Source organism: Pelophylax lessonae (assembly GCF_965119305.1).
Source record: "Pelophylax lessonae genome assembly, chromosome: 3".
Taxonomy (NCBI): Eukaryota; Metazoa; Chordata; class Amphibia; order Anura; family Ranidae; genus Pelophylax; species Pelophylax lessonae.
The window spans coordinates 426,915,601-426,937,452 of record NC_138770.1 but is presented as its reverse complement, the minus strand read 5'-3'; the positions used below and the strand labels follow the sequence as shown (position 1 = coordinate 426,937,452).

Here is a 21,852-nt window from a genome sequence, read left to right as displayed (position 1 = left end):
ATCGGTCCCCAAGTCGCATGGGCTGTTATCTTTTGAAAGCCTACCCCCGGCTCTAAAGAACGGTACCGGGATGATGCCTGCAGCTGCAGGCATCAACCCAGTACAACCCCTTCTCTGAGCCGACGTATGGGTACGTTGATTTACAGGAAGTGGTTAAATGTTTTTTCTTTTAAATGTAAGTACCTTACTTCGACCTGATATTTGCGTGTTGCAGTCCCCTGTATAGCAGAACTATAGTGTAGCAGGCAAAAGCAGCAGAAGAAACCAATCTGGTCATGTGCTGACAGAGAACATGCTGATGGGAGGAAAAAAGCAGAGTGATGTGGAGATAAGCTCATAACTGTACCACTAATTCTTTCAATGTCTAGCCCTAGGATGGGTACAGGGCATCCTTGGCTCAGAGGTAGTAATTCATATGATCCTGGCGGTTATTCTACCTTAAAAACTAAACACATCTTTAGCAGAAGATGCACTGTTGGATCAGCTCTGGATAGAATGTGAATATTGCCGTAAAAGCTGTGTTTTTTTCCTTTTTTTTTTTTTTTTGGCTTGAGTTCTGCTTAAATCTAGGGGTTGATTACTTACCAAACCGCACTTCTGTTCCATGTTTTCCAGTAAGGAAGTGTTTTGCAACTTGATATTTTTCTAAAAATCCTGTTGTTTGCTAATCAATAGCCATCATTTAGTTTTTTGTTGTTTTTTTTTAATACTGCCCTGGACTTGAAAACCTTTAAAAACAGCTTTTGCAGCAATGCCTTCAACCTGGAGCAGTCCTCCACAATACCTCCTTTCCGCCATTAAATGCCACAAGTCTTCTGGGCTGAATGATGACCGATCCCCGGGCCTGTATCATTGTCATGCACCCTAGGCTTACCGTAGTCCAGAACCAAAATGTTTTCAGTCAAAGAGGAAGGATGTCTTACAGCTTATCATTGTCTCCAGGACAGGAATTGAGGGGAAATACAAAATGTAAAGCCACCAGAACAGGAAATTAGTAAAAAAAAATCTTCAAATTGGGGAACTTGTTTTGGTAACACCTGTCAAAATGGGATTCATCCTTATTTAAGAGTGATTTCCTCCCACTTCACTTTTTTTTTTTTTTTTTACAGTACATAAGGTGAAGAAAAATCATTGGGATTTTTGACAGACCTAGTCATCCTCTACTGTTCAAAATTAGAAAAAATAAAAATGAATTTGTCTTCAGATATAAAGAATCTGTTACCCTAACATTTCAAATTCCTGATACGTGGCTGCTGTACCATGTACTTTTATGAAAACGTATCCTGTTCTCTTTGTATTGCTTCCTTTGTGTGAAAACTGTGTTGTCTGCTTTTTTGGCCACACTAGCCATAAGAGTACAACCTTCCCGCCATTTTCCTTTTTCCTTTTCTTGCTGTACTGTGAGCTAAACTAATGATCAGGCTTGTTCTGACACGCCCCCCCCCCCCGGCACAGCCATTCACTGGGGAGATCAGTGTGCTGCCTATAATGTCCTCCAGCTCTCTGAGATCCTTATGCAGCTGGGGACAGAGGATATGCGATCACTTATTAAAAAAAAAAGGGGGGGGGAGGTATTTATAATGTTTTTTTCTCTATCGCTCATTGACAGACGTAGTCTTCTTGATTCTCAAGAGCTGGGTTATGTTGTCTCCGCAGGAGTAGGACTAGGCAGAATGACAAAAACGTTCTGGCTCCACCCTAGGGGCAGTCCCTGAGGGTATATCCTCCCTCTCTCTGCTACAGGGAATCAGTTTTTTTCTGTCTAGTCAGGAGTAAGGACCTAAGTTCCTTGCTGGGATCTTTTGGTCCTGGCAAGACTTTTTTTCTTTAAGAAAAAGACATTTTTTAGGTAGTTTTCTCCAGTGTTTTTTTCCTGTGAGATCTTCAAGCAAAAATGCCGGACTGGGCGACACTTGTGGTCACCCCAGCCGGCCTACGAGCGCGCGCAGACCATGGCATTGCGCTTGGTCGGCCGCGACATATTCAAGTAAGTATGCGGGGCCGGGCGACGGGCTGGATGTTGAGATCCAGTGGTCACCCCGGTTTCTGCCTAAGAGCGCGTGCAGACCAGTGCGCTGAGTCGGCCGCGACGGAGTCCCAGCAAAGGGACTGACTTTGCGAGTTAAAAGCTCGCTTGGACGCCAGGTACCAGAGAGTCGAGGCGTCCACAAACCCCCACCCCGGTGGAGAGGGTATGGTGAAGAGAGGGTGCCTGTCGGTTCGGTATGGTGAGTAAACGTTCCCTTTTTTCCTCATTATGAGGCAGTATATATTATGGGCCCCTCCATATATGGTCAGTATATATCTGATACTTACAAGTCCCCCTTGTAATACAGCATGTGTTTGTGGGAAGTGGACTTGGTTCAAGAGCTAACACTCTACCCAGCAGACTGTAAATTACAGCAGACATAGGAGGTATAATCCTACCTTATGTGCAGTGTATCTCTGTAGATCCATATGTCACTTCTTAGCAGAGTGCAGGTGGATGTGCTGGGAAGACGATATCGGCGGTCCGCCGCCATTTTGCCATAGACCGAATGCATGTATGTCCTCAGGTCACGCCGGCCGCCATGTTTTTGGAGTCTTATGTCTCTTCTATGGGGGCGGCCATGTTTTGTGAGCCCAGCTACCTCGTGGAGGGCTGGGAACGCCGGAAGGCGTACACAGGGGGCAGAGCCACGCCTTCTGCCCGGGAAAAAAGCAAACAGCTCCTTCCATTCTGTGTAAGACAGACGCTGACTGCAGTTTGTTGGAAACTGCACTGCATCGGTTGGTGAGCCTTGGGGGTCCCTCTCTCTCTCTCTGGGATCGAGAAGCAGGTACTCTGAGGGGCGCTATTGCGCTAGGGGGAGACACACAAAAAAAAAAAAAAAAAAAGTTTTTTTGTTTTTGCTGGCAAAGGTGTCCTGTATTAACATGGACCCTGCCACTCATGTATCTCCTCCGGATCCCCTCGAGGGGTCTGCGGGATCCTCCAGCACCCCATTGACAATTGAATCTTTGTCAGCTATTATGGAAACTTTTGTGTCCCGGGTGGAAGTGGCTTGTCAGGGACAGGGCGCAAGAAAGCGACCCCCGCCTAACCCCTTATTATCTGAAACTTCGGATTCAGACTCTGAGCCTATTTCTGCAGTTGCAGGTACTTCATCTGGTATTGGTGTCTCGGGTCCTGTCTCTTCAGACAGTGAGGAGGATGTTTCGGCATCCGCCATAGCCCGAGAGGAAGCGTTGGTAAACGCACTCATTGTATCTGTTCAAGAGACTTTAAGGTTACAGGGTACTCCATCGGAAATAGCTGAAACTGAGATCCCTTTTGGGACTAAAAAGCGCATCAAAGTGGCGAAGGTTTTTCCATTGCCCAAATGTTTTGGCAATCCAATCGAAGAAGAATGGCGTCTGCCAAAACGCACTTTTAATATTTCTAAACGCATTGACAGGCGTTATCCGTTTGAGGAAACCCTTATTAAGAAATGGACAGAACCACCTGTGGTGGATTCACCTATTGCTAGATTGAATAAAGCCACGGTTATTCCTTTAGAAGACGCTCCGTCTTTTAAAGATCCAGTGGATCGCAAGATAGAAGCTATGTCTCGCACCATGTTTTCCTTGATTGGATCAGCTTTCAGACCAATAATTGCTATTGGTCTGGTTTCGCAGGCTGTAACTGAATGGACCAAGTGGTTACGCCGGGACTTAGAAGAAGTCCCTCAGGCGGTATCAGATTTGTTGGAACAAATGATACAGGGGTTACAGTTTGTATGTGATGCGGCGTTAGACGCCACTCCATTAATGGCGCGAGCATCAGTCTCAGCAGTGGTTCTCAGGCGTACACTGTGGCTAAAAGGTTGGTTAGCCGACCAAGGTTCCAAAAAAACATTGGCTAATATCCCCTTTTCAGGAGAGCGTCTATTTGGAGCCAACTTAGATGAGATCATTAAGGATCTCACCGGTGGAAAAAGCACCTTTTTACCGCAAAATTTTAAAGGTAGAGGAACTCGTCAAAGACGAGGGCCTTCTTTTTCTGCTCACAAGAGGTTTTTTCGTCCAGCGGGTGAAAAAACTAAGTCCTCCAAAGCTCCTACAGGAGGCGTCAGGGGTCGTTGGTCGGGCAAGCAAAAGCCCGCCCCCTCCAGACCTGAAGATAAACCATCCAAAGCCTGAAGGTGCGCCCCCACCCATAACTGGGGTGGGGGGACGTCTTCGCCGGTTCCCGGATCCATGGCTTTCCAGAATCCCGGACAATTGGGTTTGCGAAGTCATAAGGTCAGGGTACAAGATCGAGTTTCGATCTCTCCCACCGGCGCGATTCTTCCCTTCCAATATCCGTCTATCCGCAGATCGTTTAGAAGATCTGAGGAGAGCAGTCACAGATTTACTACAACAAGGAGTGGTAGTCCACGTTCCTTGGACAGAACGGTTTCAAGGGTTTTATTCAAACCTGTTTACAATACCCAGGAAAGAGGGCAAAGTGCGTCCAATTCTGGACTTAAGAGCACTCAATTCTTTCGTCAACATAAGAAGATTCAGAATGGAGTCCATTCGCACGGTAGCAGCCTTCCTGCATCCAGGGGATGTCCTAGCGTCCATAGACATCAAGGACGCCTATCTTCACATTCCCATTTTCGCAGGACATCAGCGTTTTCTACGCTTTTCCGTAGAGGAGAACCACTATCAGTTTGTGGCGTTACCTTTCGGTCTCGCCACGGCTCCGCGGGTCTTCACAAAGGTGTTGGCCCCAATGTTGGCACTTCTGCGCCAAAGAGGTATATCGATTCTAGGTTACCTAGACGATCTTCTGCTTCATGCAGAGTCTCCTCAGACCTTGCTACAAAACATAGAAATTACTATGATTTCTTTACAGGAATTCGGGTGGCTGGTGAACCAGCAAAAGTCATTTCTGGTTCCCACCCAGAGGCTCGAATATCTGGGTCTAATTCTAGACACAGTCAGGACGAGAGTTTTCCTTCCGGTAGGGAAACTTCGAAAGATTCAATCAGCAGTCCAGTTGTTACTGTCCAACAGCTGGTCTTCCCTTCGGACGTGCATGAGGGTTCTGGGGTTGATGGTGGCTTCATTCGAAGCAGTCCCATTTGCCCAGTCCCATACCCGAATTCTTCAGCAAGAGATTCTTCTCAGATGGAATCGGAATCCGGAATCCCTGGACAATCAGATACGATTGAGCAAACAGACCAGAGAGTCTCTGGTTTGGTGGCTTCGGTCTCCAATGCTCAGCCAGGGAAAGTCATTTCTGCCAATATATTGGACGATAGTGACCACGGATGCCAGTCTATCCGGATGGGGAGGAATTCTTGGTCAGTTATCTGTCCAGGGACTTTGGTCCCCGGAAGAATCCAGGTTACCGATAAATGTATTGGAACTGAGAGCGATCAGACTTTGTCTGATTCACTGGACCGAGCAGCTCCAGGGCAGCCCGGTTCGGATCCAGTCGGACAATGCCACGGCCGTGGCTTATGTCAATCATCAGGGGGGCACCAAGAGTGTCCGAGCGGCCAAAGAAGTGGCTTGCATTCTTCGCTGGGCGGAACGATTTGTTCCAACAATCTCTGCGGTGTTCATTCCGGGGGTGGAGAATTGGCAGGCAGATTATCTCAGCCGTCAGACCCTGGATCAGGGGAAATGGTCCCTCCATCCAGACGTTTTCCACCAGTTGTGCCTACGGTGGGGCACCCCGGATGTGGATCTGTTGGCATCACGATTCAACAGGAAAGTTCAGAGATTCGTGGCTCGCTCCCGCGATCCTCTAGCAGAAACCGCAGACGCACTGATCGCCCCGTGGGGGCAATACCAGCTAATATATGCCTTCCCTCCTCTCGCGTTACTGCCAAGACTTCTTCGCAGGGTAGAGGAGGAAGGAATCCCAGTAATCCTGGTAGCTCCGGACTGGCCTCGTCGAGCTTGGTACGCCGACATGGTCAGACTGGTGGCGGACGTCCCATGGAGACTTCCTCTCAGGGAGGATCTACTGTCTCAGGGACCGATCTTCCATCCTGCTTTACGATCGCTGGCTTTAACGGCCTGGCTATTGAGACCCAGGTGCTGAAGGACAAAGGTTTGTCAGCTTCAGTTATTCCTACTCTAGTTGAAGCAAGGAAAGTGACTTCCAGAAAGATTTATCATCGCACATGGAAGTCCTACATTGCATGGTGTGAACCTTTGGGGTTCCGTCCTCGGTCTTATTCGATTAGTCGAATATTGGCTTTTCTGCAACAAGGGGTTGAGCAGAAACTGGCCTTGAGTACTATCAAGGGTCAGGTCTCAGCATTAGCCATCTTCTTTCAGAAGCCTTTGGCTACTCATTCCTTGGTGCGGAATTTCATCCAGGGGGTGCGACATCTGGCTCCGCCAGTGCACGCGCCGTTACCCCCCTGGGATCTTAATCTAGTGTTGTCGGTTCTTCAGAAACCTCCCTTTGAAGATATTAGGGAGATTCCTCTACCCACGTTGTCCCAGAAGGTGGCCTTCTTGGTGGCTATTACTTCTGCACGCAGGGTGTCAGAACTGGCCGCATTATCTTGTCGTTCACCATATCTGGTGGTTCATAGAGATAAGGTGGTTCTTCGTCCGAATCCATCCTTCCTACCAAAAGTGGTTTCAGAATTTCATCTGAATGAAGAAATTGTATTACCTTCCCTGTGTCCTAAGCCCAGTCATCCTCGGGAATTTGCTTTGCACTCCTTGGATGTGGTCCGGGCGATCAGGGTATACTTGAAAACGACAGTCTCGTTTCGCAAGACGGATTCACTTTTTGTGATCCCAGATGGACCCAAAAAGGGGTTGCCTGCATCTGCCGCGACCATTTCCAGATGGATCAGACAGACGGTAGTGCAGGCTTATTCTATTAAGGGTCGGGAGCCCCCGTTCCCTGTTAAGGCGCACTCCACTCGGGCACTTAGTGCGTCATGGGCCTTTCGCCATCAGGCGTCAGTGGTCCAGGTGTGCAAGGCGGCTACCTGGTCGTCGGTGCATACCTTCTCTAAACATTATAAAGTTGATGTAATGGCATCGTCTGATGCCTCATTTGGCCGCAAGGTTTTGCAGGCCGCAATTTGAGGAGACCAGTGGTCTACCTCGAGGGTTTTTTTCCGTTGGAAAAATTTTTCTTTAGCCTCATTCTTTGTTTATAATGAGCCTTTAAAACTTCTAGTTTGGCACCGGTTGGGCCTTCTAGATTGGATTTGATTTTGTCAATCCCACCCCTCATTTGTGGCACTGCTTCTGGATGTCCCAGCTCTTGAGAATCAAGAAGACTACGTCTGTCAATGAGCGATAGAGAAAAATGGATTTTTGTAAGAACTTACCGTAAAATCCTTTTCTCTTAAGCTCATTGACAGACGTAGTACCCGCCCCTCTATCATTGAGTTGGGTTGGGTTAAATTCTCTGTACTGCTTTAAACAGAACTGATTCCCTGTAGCAGAGAGAGGGAGGATATGCCCTCAGGGACTGCCCCTAGGGTGGAGCCAGAACGTTTTTGTCATTCTGCCTAGTCCTACTCCTGCGGAGACAACATAACCCAGCTCTTGAGAATCAAGAAGACTACGTCTGTCAATGAGCTTAAGAGAAAAGGATTTTACGGTAAGTTCTTACAAAAATCCATTTTTTGTAAGCTTAAGAATTTTAAATTTTATTTGTCCATTGGGTATAGAAAAGAATCACCCCTTTTAAAATAATCACATTTTGTCGTTTTGCTGCCTGAAATGAAGACGCATTTTTTTAAGCTGTATTTACTCAATGCAACTTATAACATCCAAGTAAAAGATATAACCCCAACAGAAAAAAAAGAAAAAAAAAATTAAAGATCAGAATCACTGAGTTGGAAAAGGATCACCCCCCTCCGATAAAAAGGGGGTGATTCTTTTCTATATCCACTGTATACATAAATGTCTTTCCTTTAATTTCTATTTTAAGCTGAATTAGTTGATTTACAAGGTGAGGGTTTGCATATTCTTTAAGCACGTCTTTACCAAAAGTATCAGACCTGTCCTTGAGCCTTGGACCTCCATAAATAAACATCATAAATTAGCACAATTTAGCTCCACTGTTGTCAGTTCCTATATTTGAGGTTGCTTAGAAACTGTGATCAGGCATATTCTTCTTAAACTGATGATTCATCTGAAGATCTGAAGATAATGTGTGACCACAATGTCCTGTATCCCACAAACATCTTTATCACTGCATCACACCCTGTTCAGACCGTTTAGTAACATAAACTTTGAAAAGATTTTTAAAAAATTAGCTTTTTTGGAATGGAGCTAGATAAATTGATCTTGGTTTTGCATTTTGCAAACCTCCAATTTCCTAGAGGAAATGGTGACTTTTAGATGTATACATTGTTTATTACGTGCAAGGGTGAAATCGGTGACCACAACTTCCTAAATTTGCACAGTACTCTTTTGTCAAGTATGCTAGTCATAAAGCTCCTTTTTTTTTTTTGGTGTGTGGCTGACAGCATACATTAAAAAGTCTCTGTAGTTGTAGATGCCATCTAGAAATATGTTTTAACAAAAGATTTAATTCTTTATCGTTTGTTGGTAGCCATCTAATAAATGCCTTTGGTGCCAGTTGTTTTGTATCTGGTTTTAGTGCATATAATTAATGTTTTGGCATTTGCGCTATTTCTGATCAGCCTTTTTATTGTTTGCAGGCTCTGTGCCAGGAACTAGAAGCCAAGTTTTATGAAGGGACTTTCAACTGGGATACAGTGAAACAACACGACGCTGCCAGCCTTCTAAAGTTTTTCATTCGCGAGCTCCCTCTGCCATTACTCACTGTGGAATACATGAAAGCTTTTTTTTCTGTGCAATGTGAGATAATGTTTAATTTAATCATCTGTTTTAATATGCAGTAGGGTAGCCCTATAGCAGAGGATTTTATTTTACCCTTAGGATGCAGTTGTCGCTGTAGTATGAAATTGATTTTTGTTTGAAGCGTAGGAAAGCAACAAAGGGGCATTTATACTAGGAATAATGAAGCTATTGACAGCTGGGCCTTTGGACCTTCTATTATATTCTCTCTTGCTCGGTACGACACTGTGTCACTTATTACATCATTAACAGATCACGGAGTATAGCGCACCATGGCAGGTCATATGACTAATTTTGCAAGTATTTTACTAGTTAAGTTAATTTTAAGTTAATTCCATTACTGTATTATGCACAGTAAGCATTTGTTCTGTAATTTCTGATTTTGCAGATAAGCATTATATGTTTCATTATAGATATACATTTCAAAGATAACCTCTATCCTCCTGTGAACTGGCTGGCCATAGCTCTTTTTTCATAGGAGTACAATGGAGACCCTGTGTCTCGTCACAGGGCTAAAACACGAGTCAGCCTAGCACAAGTTGTGACATTTGGACACGATCCCCCACTGATCTGAGGTCTGTGTTTGGAACTATTCATTGAATGGGAAGGTCAAGAGGAGCAGTAGGGCCTAAATCTTATAAGTAGAGTCCTTTATAATATAACACATAGAGGTGTATATACTGGAAGCATGCACAGCATGTATGCTTACAAAGCTTTTTTTTTTTTTTTTTCATGCATCCTTTTCCTATTGTAAAAAAGAAAAAAAAAAAAAAAAAAAAGGCATACCTGTGCTAAAATTCCAATGGCTTGTACATGTATATAATCTATGTTAACACTACTTGTTCTGGATGGACCCTCTTCACACTGCTATACACCCTCTCCAGCAAACTATGCAATGAAAAATTTAGATTTTTAGTTCACACATATTGCAGTACATGTTTAACCACTTCAATATGGGGCACTTATACCACCTTCCTGCCCAGGCCAATTTTCAGCTTTCAGAGCTATTGCAATTCAAATTACATATGCGTGGTCATGCAAATCTGTACACAAACAAAATTATTATTGTTTATTTACCACAAATAGAGCTTTCTTTTGGTGGTATTTGATCACCGCTGGATTTTTTATTTTTTTGCTAAAGAAATAAAAAGAGACCGACAAGTTTTGTTTCGGTTATAGTATTTTGTAAATAAGTACGTTTTCTCCTTCACTGATGAGGCGGCACTGATGATGAGGCACTAATATGCAGCACTGATGGGAAGTGATAGGCGGCACTGACATGAAGCACTGATGGGCACTGATAGGTGGCACTGATATGCAGAACTGATGGGCACTGACAGGTGGAACTGATGGGCACTAATAGGCCGCACTGATGGGCACTTATAGGTGGCACTGATAGCCAGCACTAATGGGCACTGATAGGCAGCACTGATGGGCACTGATATGTGGCACTAAAGGGCAGCACTGATTGTCACTGATAGGCCGCACTGATGGGCACTTATGGGTGGCACTGATAGGCAGCACTGATTGACAGCATTGATGAGTAGGCACTGACCAGCATTACTGATGGGCACTGATTGGCATCTCTAATAGGCACTGATTGGCATCCCTGGTGGGTCTGCACTGATAATCAATATACTGATTATCAGCGCAGACCCCCCTCCGCTGATCGGCTCTTTTCTACCCATGCCTTGTCAGCGCGAATAGAGGAAAGCAGATAAACGTCACTTCCTGGTTACAATGTGACCAGCTGTGATTGGACACAGCTGATCACATCGTAAAGAGCATGTGTCATAGGCTCTTTACCAAGATCTTAGATGTGGTGTGTCAGAGCGACACATTGCAACACCGATCGTCGCACCGCGCACCCCCTAGGCGTATCCTGCTGGACGTTGTATGACGCACATTCAGGATAACTTAACCACTTTGCAGCCGTCATTTTGCTATATGGCGGGTGGGAAGTGGTTAAGCTGGCCAACTGCATCATAGTAATCCCTCTTATGGCCCTGAAATACTCAGACCAGCCCGTCTGGCACCAACAACCATGCCACGTTCAAAGTCCCTTAAATCCCCTTTCTTCCCCATTCTGATGCTTGATTTGAACTTCAGCAAATCCTCGTCACCACGTCTAGATTCCTAAATGCATTGAGTTGCTGCCATGTGAATGGCTGATTAGCAATTTGTGTTACCAAGCAATTGAATAGGTGTGCCTAATAAAGTGGCCGGTGAGTATATAATACTATGCAAGGAACACTGCGCACTTGTTAATAAAACGTGATTCAAAACATTATTTAGATTTGGATAGAGTGAGAACAATTTAAAAAACTTGCCAGGTGTTTATTTTTGTTGCTCATCCCATTGGGGAGATGTTCCTTACCTTCCGATCCTTGTTTTGCCTATGTAAGGAAAGTGGGATGGAGTGGTTTTAATTCATCCTTGCTCTACTAAAAGTGAGTTTTTGTCAATGTCCTTGTTGAAGAGATTTCCTATCACTTCTTGTCCTGAATAAAGGATCTGAGAGAGGCCCTTTCATACTCTATCCAAAACAGAAAAAATTGTGTTGGTTAAAGTTTTAGCTTTAAACATAGGCAATTAAAATTGAAAAAAATGAAATGACATGACATAAACTTTGCAAACACTATCAAAGTGTATGCAAAGGCAATATTATATTTAGTGTTTTTTTTCGTTAGACCACCTGTCAAGTTTTTATTGCGACCTTCTTGCTAGGGAGATTGACCCTATTTGACCTTTGCTCCTGTGACAACTTGTACAATAGGAATTCTGTTCATTTTGGAGAATATTCTTCTTATTTACAGTTGTATCTCCAAGATAGGAAGTGAAGGGAAATCCCCCTAGATCAGGGGTGCTCAACCTTTTGAAGAGCAAGGTCCACTTAAGTGATTTGGTAACCGGTCGAGGGCCACAATGACATTAAATTTTCTAGATTTTATATAATTTTTTATTTTAAATAGTATAATGAACATTTTCTTCATGCAGCCGCTGAATTATGGAAAACCAGATTTCAGTGGTTGCAGATGGAAAATGGAAAGGATAATTTCTTGTATATGCCGTCCTTCCTGTCCAAATGTTAAACAGAATATGACCGCATGGGCCTGCTGCTTTATGGGGCAGGGTTTTTCTCATTGCAGTCCCTGACATTACACCAGTGGGTGAGGGAGGTGTGATAAAAACATATCTTACCTATGGTGTTTTACTGCCCCCCCCCCTCAAACTGCATATTTAAACAAGCCATTACTGAGCCCCCTATAAGGCTGCTTTCACCGCAGTGCACCTGTGGCTTTCCTGTTGGTTAGCTGTGCTTCGCCATTAACTTCTATTATATCTTGTGGGTGTGATGCACTTTCTGAAAGTGCACCAAAACTCCTGCATTCAGGAGTTTCGGTGTACCTTCAGAAAGCATACAAAACTCGCAGAAAATAATAGAAGTGTGCTTTTCTGGTTTGAGGTCAAGAAGCCACATCAGAGGGCTCAGAGGGCCACAGGTTGAGCACCCCTGCCCTAGATGGACAGAGGCAGTTCCCATTCACATCAGAATTGGGTTGGAAGCTTTAAAGTGTTGTATACTGTTTTGTATAGCAGTTTGGTAATAGATGCACCTTAACCTGCGTGATGTACCAGATTTAAATTTGTGGCAAATGCGATTTCTGTGCTGTCATTGGCAGGGATTGCGTCTTGTCTAGTTGTATTTATGCTTCTTGACTCTATATTTAGTATGGTGCTTTTTGTTACTTACAGACCTCCCAACAAAAAAGCATAGACTCCAAGCTCTGAATCTTCTGGTCATTCTGCTGCCTGATGTTCACCGTGACGCCCTGAAGGTCGGTTTTTTCATTTTTTTTATTTATTGCACATTCTTCTGTGTAGCAATGTGTGCTCTTTTGTAAATGTGAAATATCCCATTTGTTTGTGGATGCATTTTAAAGCTGACAGTGGGTTGGAGTTGTTAACAATAGATCCATTCTCTAAAACTGTGTAACTGAAAGTACATGGATAAACTTGATCCTGTTATGCTGAATGTAAAATGTCCTTTGTGTCCTGTTTTTAGGCTTTGCTTGAATTCCTTCAGAAGGTTGTGGATCACAGAGAGCAGAACAAAATGACTCTGAAGAACGTTGCCATGATAATGGCTCCTAATCTCTTCACTGACCATACCTCCTCTTTAAAAGGTGTAGATCAAGGCGCTGTAACCAGTGCGGCCCGGACAGCTTCCATCATGCTTTTCATGATCAAATACCAGAAACTCCTTTGGACAGTAAGTGGATAATCGGAGAGAACGTGCTGTCATAATCTTTCTCTATAAAAAATGGCAGTATGACAGAATGGTAAAAGGACATTAAAATTACAGCTTTTGTTATAATACACCCAAATATTTAAGAGGGCCTGCCACCTGCACACCAGCACATTTAGCCCCTGTTCACATCAGCACGATTTGACATGCCAGTTGACATGCCAAATCGCAGCCTATTGCTGGCAACGGCACTGTCCCAACCGGTGCGACGCCGACTTTGCATGGCCATACCGATTTCCAAAAGTAGTTCCTGCACTACTTTTGGCGACTTGGGGGATGATTTCAATAGACATCTGTGAATGAACCCTGCACAGATGTCATTCAAATTGCCCCTGATCAGGCACTTAAATGTGGGTTTAAAATCGTGCAAGTTCAGCTGAACTTGCATGATTTCAAACCCGCATTTAGTGTGAACGAGGTCTTAAGAGAACAGGTCAAAAACCAATTAAAGCTTTATTCAGCATGATGTCTTAAATGTAAGATCCAGACATTACTCTGAGAATGGCATTTTCCTTCCGTTATTACTCTGGGTTTCCAATGTAAGAACAACTCTGATCTGAAAGTCAGTCATTTTAGCTTTAACAGTCCTGCTTTCTAATGATTTCAGCATTAACAAGGTGTACCACCCCCTGTTCAAGGACCAGTTTAATGCTTGTCTAGCTTAGCTCTAATTGATGTTCTTCCCTTCATCCCTACGTACAGAAAAAATGACTAGCTAATGCAAACACAAAATTAAAAGTTTACATGGTCCCAACCGGTAGTGGCACACAGGCAAAATGGGTATGACAGCTGGGGCTTAAATAGAGTCAGGGGTTGAGTACTAAAACTGGAGAGTGTGAAATCTGGTGCAGCTCTGCATAGAAACCAATCGGCTTCTAGTTTTTTTTTTTTTTTTTTTTGTCAAAGCTTTTTTTTTGTCAAAGCTTAAAGCATAAATTCACTTAAAAAGAAAAAAAAATATGAATGCACTTTTTTTTTTTTGCAGGTATTGGTATTTTTTTTTTGAGTTTGAGTTTGTAAAGCATTGCCCCTAGGGATTAGCAGATCGGTGGTGCTATGCTGGTCTCCTGCAGATCTGTCAGTTATTCTGTATACCCGTACATCCCCTATGGGCAAGCAGATACACTGACAGGAAGAATCCATGAACTACACAGCTCCGTGGTAGTTCATTGAGAACTACAAGCCAACATCCACAAAGGATGTCGGGACTTGTAGTTCAATCATACACAGAGCTCTATGAACAAATGACTCAGCTGTGTGGGCCGAGCCCCACACAGCCGCACTGGTTTAAAAAACAGGCAGCTAGTATGGGGGGGGGGGGAGGAGAGAATCAAGCAGTGGCTTCAGCATTGGGAACATGTTACATTTTCCCAAAGGTGAACTTAGGTGAACTCTGTGGGGCCAAAAATGCCCCAAATTTGCCTGAAGATGAGGCTCCTGTACTTTTTCAAGCAACAGGCACCATAAAAAACAATGAGATTTTCAATGCTGAGTGTATTTTTATTAGGTTTGCCCTACAAAAACACTCTGGTGTGAATGGGGCCCACAAGTTGAAACAAAGGCAGGTGTTTATGAAACCCAGTCCTTTAGCAAACTCTGTGTAATACAGTTAGTGTCCATTCACACTAGTACGACTTGTCAGGCGACTTGGTCAACCTGACAAATCACGCATCGTCGCGTCCCATAGTGTAGTACAGGAACGGTTCTAATAGGAGCGACACAACTCGCTCCGACTTAGAAAAAGGGTCCTGTACTACTTCGGGGCGACCTGCATAGACATTCATTTTATGAAGTCCGTGCAAGTCGTGCCTAAGTCGCGGTGCACGCGACTTCACAGGTCGCCCCCTAAGTCGTGCCGCTTCAGTGTGAACCGGCACTTAGGTTTTACATATACTTTATTTAATGGTTCCAGACATAGAATTGCTCACACTGACTAAACATAACCTTGTATAAACCACAAATAATAGTTGAGTCTTGCATTATTAAGCTAATTTGACTATTGACAGATAAGAAAAATAATTGTTCATAGCTTCTATGTTAAGTTTTTTTTTTTTTTTTTTCATTTTCCTGGTGTATGTGCCATTTTGTAACTGACTGAATACAAAATAATAGTTTATTTTTCATACACAGATTCCAAAGTTCCTTGTTGCACAAGTAAGGCAACATAACATTGTCAGTCAAAAGAAAAATGTCAAGGAAAAGGCTGTGAAGAAACTTTTAAAAAGGATGGCATATGACCGAGAGAAGTCTGAAAAGGCAGAAAAAAGCCTTGCTGATGTGAGTATTGTATAAATGAAATAGAGATGAGTCTGCATCCTTTGCACTGTATGTTTTACAATTCTACAATGGCTATGAAGTATGCTTTCATTGGTATATTGTAATTGTCCTGCTGCATTTTCTGAGAAATGTTTTTGTATTTCTCATCTTTGTCTGTTTTCCTGAAAGAGCCGTATAAACAAAGGCCGGCCATACACTGTTCGAATCTCGGCTGGTTCAGCAGGAACCAGCCGAGATTCAAGCAGTTTATGGACAGGCTGAATTGTACCAGCCTCCCAGATTCTCTTACGATTATTGCTAGCGTACTCAGCTGACCACAGATTGGGGTAAAGGGCCTGCACCGTGCAGGCTCAGTCAGATGGCTCCAGCTTGGGGGCACTGGTCTTGTCCTATAGTCTCCACTCCACATTCCCCACACTTATGACTTCTCCCATGACCCCCATTCGGGTGACGCTCTCACTCTTGACTCTCCTCTCCAGACTCCACCCCCCCCCTCAGAAACTGCAGACATGCGCTCAAAGACAAGAGAATGTCAGAGGTTGCAGGCATGATACAAGAGATGGTCAGAGGTTGCAGACATGATGCAAGAGATAGTTAGAGGCTGTGGACATGGTACAGGAGGTGGTCAGAGGCTGCGGACATAATAAAAGAGATGGTTAGAGGCTGCAGGCATGATACAGGAGATGGTCGGACTGCGGGCATGATACAGGAGGTGGTCAGAGGCTGCGGGCATGATACAGGAGGTGGTCAGAGGCTGCGGACATGATGCAAGAGATGGTCAGAGGCTGCAGACATGATACAAGAGATGGTCAAAGACTGCGGACATGGTACAGGAGGTGGCCAAAGACTGCAGACATGGTACAGGAGGTGGTCAGAGACTGCAGACATGGTACAGGAGGTGGTCAGAGACTGCAGACATGGTACAGGAGGTGGTCAGAGACTGCAGATATGGTACAGGAGGTGGTCAGAGACTGCGGACATAATACAGGAGACGGTCAGGGACTGCAGATGTGGTACAGGAGGTGGTCAGAGGCTTTGGACATGGTGCAGGAGACGATCAGAGACTGCAAATATGGTACAGTAGGTGGTCAGAGACTGCGGACATAGTACAGGAGGTGGTCAGACTGCAGACCTGGTACAGGAGGTGGTCAGAGGCTACGCGGAAATGGATGTCTCCTCCTCACCCCCTCACAGTAGTTTCTTCCTATGTCCCCCCTTCATATTACTTCTTCACATCAGTGTCCTTCTCATGTGCCCCTTTCACCTCTCCACAGGCACATCAGTGTCCAGTATCACAGCTTTACACTGCAGTAATGTCGCCCTCTGCCCCCTCACTCACATGAATGTCCTTCCTCTTCCTCTGCTGTGGCGAGGCGCCACTAAAAAAGAGTGGCTGTTATTCAGAAATGGCGCTAGGCGGCACCATTACATAACTGCGCATGCACCCGGCCAAGCTTGTACGAACTTTCCCGAACCTAGCAGGTGTCGAAAGGTCGCATGCGCAGTTACACTGTTGGCCCGCAGCCATCTTTTTTGCAGGCATCGATGCCCGTAACGGGCATTTACGGGCTGAAATTTACAGGCTGTCCGTAATTTTATTTATTTTTTTATGTATATGTATGTGTATATATATATATATATATATATATATATATATAACAATTTCTTTAATATGATGCCCATGTGAATATAGATTCTAGTTTCTATACTTTTTGCGGTATATTAGCATCTTTAATACACACATCATTGGATTTAATCAACTAGAGAGGGATACCAATTTCCATAATTTTAAATCCATTTTCCTATTATTATAACAGTGGTATAAGGTGTCTAAATATGACTGCATAGTCCAACAGGCACCATGTTGCTCCACTTAATCCGGAATCCTAATGTCCTGGTCAGACCATCACTACTACCAAAGGAGGACACTTTTAATGTGTGGTTGTCGTCTATCTTTTGCCAGAATAGAGCACTGAAGTATGAGAATAAAAAATAAACTTCCTCTAAGGGCCTATTTTTGCACTGCAGTAATGTGTGTGATACCATGGCAATGTTCCATGGCGCTGTGCACTGTGGTTTAATCCAGCACACTATTACAGATGTCGGCAAAGCACCTGATCTGCAAAACACCACTACATAAAGATATATTTAAAATAAAGGGCCATGCCCCTGTTGCGGTGTGTTGTCACATTAATGTACATGCAGTAACAAAATGCTAAAGTGTAAACGGGTCTCAAGGCTAAGTTTACACTTGCTTCCAAAGCAGACATTTCATGGGTGTTTTTGAAGCCCTATGAAGGCCTGTCAAATTGTATTCATTGCAGTGGCCAATGTATACGTGGTTATGTTTGCATCACTTTGCATTGTTTTAAATTGACCCGATATATGTAATTTGGCAGAATTTACTGCTCCAAAACGCTTCCATTAATGTCAATGTAAACGCTGTGCAAACGCACTGCAAATGTGCCACAAACACCCCTATGGCGTTTACAGTGCTTTGAAATGCATTTAGAAAACAATGCTAGCCAAGATGATCCATACAATAGAAAACCAACACAGAGCAGTTGCCTGGGAAGCGTAATTGGTTGAACTGGATGTCTTTTTTTTAAACAGGCTAAACTATGTAGCCATTAAATATGATGTAAACACGTTAAATATGCGCCATAATTGCATCAAAAATCCTAACACAATAGGTGCATTAATTAAACTTGTGATATGAGGGGAGGGGCAGTTGAGCTGTGTTTTTTAACTGCTTCTTTTTTTTTCTGCTGAGAGAGGGGTCAGAGGTGGACACATGCCGTGGCAGTGAAGCTTTATCTGCTGTGGAGCGTGACTCATTCAACTGAATGGGGCCGCACTGCAACCACTCCACAACCGCACATAATGCATGCGGTTGTCTGGTATTTTGGGGCTTAAAAGAAGTGAAGAGCAGGCAATAAAAGGCCTCCCTGCCTGTCTATTGCTCTCTGAAGAGCGATCCGAACACAGATCGTGCTTCAAGTAGCAAAGCAGGTATAACCGATGCCAGTTTAAGATTCACAATGAGAAGATACAGTATATGTCAATGAAGCAAAGTGAAAAGGCTGTCTTCCTATTTGTAGCCAGTTATAAAAGGCTTTATACATACACCAGCAACCAGGATTAGATCTTATCTGCTATCATGCACGACTTCTTCTTTTGTCTGTGGAAGTCGCATATTAGATCTAGGCAGTGAATAGATACAGCAATCATGCAAGTACCAGGGACAGGAAACCCTAAGAGACTCCCGGCAGACTTGTACAGTTTTCCATCATAAAATACTCCTCATTTCTCACTACAAAAACATGCTTCCTCCAATTCATTTTAATATTCCTCTAACACACACACTATATATTCTATTTGGTACCTGATGTAGCATGTTAGCAGTGCATTGTTTGGTCAATGCAATTACTGAATATTCAATTTAAAAGCAAGTAGAATTTGTAGATCTTTTGTAGATTCTGGATATTCAGTCTATTTAATTCATACCTTTGCAAAGAAATAAAAACTTTATCTGTCTTTTTGTGGGGAAATGTATTAATCTTGAAATGCTATTTTTTTTTTTTTTTTTTTATTAAATTACCTTTATATCACTACATCTAGTCCAACAAACGCGTTAGCCTGTTCAGTTGAATACTGTGTGTATTTCATGCCCTCTAGTGGAATGTTTTAGGAATGGGTTTTAAGTTTTTGTATATAACTCTGAAGAAGAGAAAGCTTTTATATACTTGCATACATTATTTTAGCCCCATGCACTGGTAATGGTACACTATCATGTTTTATTTTATATTTGTGTACTACTATATGTGTGGATAATTGCTGGATGATGCACTTAACTTTTGTTAAAAATGTTATCTCTAAAGGCCCGTACACACGTACCGATTGTCGGCCGTAAAGATTCGGCCGAAGACCGATCGGCCGATTGTAGGCTTGTTAGTATGATGCTTCCGACAGCCGACAGCGCACTTTCGGCCGAAAAGAATCTGTCGTGCAAGCATTAAAATTTTTGTTGGCCAACACCAGAACGGCCGATTGTTCGCCAGTCAGTACAGAATTCGGCCGCAGACAGCAGATTTGCAAGACTGGGCATGCTCAGAAAAGAAAAAAGACCAGGAAAGTTAACCATCACATGACATCACTTCTGCAGTCGGCTGTTGTTGGCCGACAAAATTCGTGTGCAGTCTTTTGCAGTTTTCAACAGACACGACAGCCCTGGACAAAAGACGGCCGATCGTTCGGCCGACGATCGGTACGTGTGTACGGGGCTTTAGATTGTAAGCGCTAACAAGCAGGGCCCTCTGATTCCTACTGTATTAAAGTGTATCGTAGTTGTACTGTCTACCCTTAACTTGTAAAACTCTGCGTAATCTGTCAGCGCTATATAAATCCTGTATAATAATAATGAGTATAAAAACTCCGAAATCAAAATGCAAAATACTGTGTGCCTTAATTGCTGGTACCACATTTTATGATTATAGGAATAAAAAATAAGGAAAAAAATGGGTGGGAGGGAAGGGGAACAAGGAAGACCAAGGCAGATGTTTAAGGTACCCAGAAATTGCAAATGTATTATATAAAAATACAAAGATGTTTATTGCTCACCATATTGTTAAAAAAAAAAAAAAATGTAAAATCCCAAAAATGGTAGCCACTCAAAAAACACAGCTCATAAATAATTATATCTCGGTCCTATATACATCCGTTAAGATAAAATAAAAGCTAAAACTCCGTATTTTTTTAAAATCATACAGCGTTTTCTAGACTGCTTCCAAAAATGCATTGCATATGTACCAGTCTGCTATTTTTGTTTTGATTTTTTTTTATTTAATCAAAGCATCTAGGTATGTATGAACCATGTGGGAGAAAGCGCTGTCACATTGCTTTACTTGGTTCATTATTAATTGGGCAGAATATCTAGAAGTGGCATTTTAATTTTTCATAGATTAGGGGGAATTAAGTCACTGGTTGTTTTATACTTCTCACCTGGGGACTTTGATAGGGTGTTCTCTTTGCCTTAGTACCTAGGTTTGCATACCTGCTTTAGTAGAAATGAGGTTGTCCCTCTTTGTCTGTTGAATTTCTAATGTATGTTATGGAGAATGAATTTGGAAATGAAGGCTCAGGCATGTGCAGGAGGACACCACCCTACAGGAACCATGCTGGAATAATTCACTGCTGGAGTCCAAAAGTGATATACTGCAAAAAGATGTAAAACCAGCAAAATGATAAAGCCCATAACTGCACATGTGCAGGCTCCTCTGAGAATCTGGGTAGAGAATAACTCTCAAGTTCACTACTGTTAATAAATAGCATCAATGATTACCTACATGATTGGCTGCAGGCCATAGAGAGTTGATTAAGGCAGAATTGGGTTCAAGACAAGGTTGCAGCTATGTTCTCCCTCCCCATTCCTTTGATTTACATTGGTACAGATCGCAAAGAGAAGCCACCCCTTTTGAATTCTCCTTACTGACATGACCCACCACATCAGATGCCAACTGCCTACAAATTCATCTTACCTTGTGAAGTGACAGGCCGATACATAGCCTTGACCAACTATGCAAACTCTTGGTTTACTGCTGAAGCATAAAAGTTGTAATTGGTCCCCCTGGACATCCACCAGGCCCTAGGCTTCTGCTTAGGTTGCCTTGTGAATGATCTGGATTTGCCCCAACGTCACTGAACTATTGAATAGGACTGCCTTTCTTTTCTTATGACTGTCACTTCTCAGGGTCTGCATGTGAAGACCTGAGCACCTGTAAACATAAGGCTAAGAAAACTTTCTAACAAAGTCTAAATTCTTTATTATTTTTTTTCTTTTTTAATTTAGAAGTAGAGCTGAGGGGGATTTTTTTTTTTTGGCTAAAGATATATCTATATTGTATTAAAGCAGTAAGTGAGTATAATAAATGAAAAAGGTGTTTTTACAGGATTGACTTTCCAAAAAGTGTTAAGTATGTATTTTTTTTTCTTAGAATGATAAACCTCAGGGATTCATACGGGTACAAGCTCCTCAGTTTTCCAAAGTTTCTATGGCGGTACAACTGACAGAAGATTTAAAAGCAGGCGACATTCTAGCACGCTTCCTCAATCAAGAAAGGTATATAATTGTTTAGCAATATGCTTTAACTTTTGTATCTGTGATTGGGCTAATGTATTTTCATATTTTGCTGTTTTTAAATGTGCCTACATGCAATAGCTTGCTTAATATACAAGATGTCTCCTATCATGGGTGTTTATCTCTTTGTTTGGGTTTAGGTAACACTAGCAAGTGTACCCAATGCAGAAAGGGTAAAAGGTTTGGGGTATAACAATGTTTAAGTAATGTCTGGATAAAAATGTAAATGGAATGAATGCAGGCAGTATGTGCCAGGGAGGAGTGCTGAGGGTTTGGCATTGTTTAGTATGTTTAGGAGATAAGTGCA

At 43.0% G+C, this 21,852-nt stretch overlaps 1 protein-coding gene across 2 annotated transcripts in view; it reads left to right on the top strand.

Moving 5' to 3' along the window:
* ARHGAP18 (Rho GTPase activating protein 18) overlaps nt 1-21,852 on the top strand; it is a 216,496-nt gene that overhangs the window by 190,050 nt on the left and 4,594 nt on the right. For both annotated transcript variants that reach the window (XM_082249091.1, XM_082249092.1), the window contains exons 9-13: nt 8,664-8,823; nt 12,580-12,662; nt 12,890-13,096; nt 15,263-15,409; nt 21,403-21,527. In XM_082249091.1, coding sequence (XP_082105217.1) covers nt 8,664-8,823; nt 12,580-12,662; nt 12,890-13,096; nt 15,263-15,409; nt 21,403-21,527 — 722 coding nt within the window. The remainder of the gene's footprint in view (nt 1-8,663; nt 8,824-12,579; nt 12,663-12,889; nt 13,097-15,262; nt 15,410-21,402; nt 21,528-21,852) is intronic.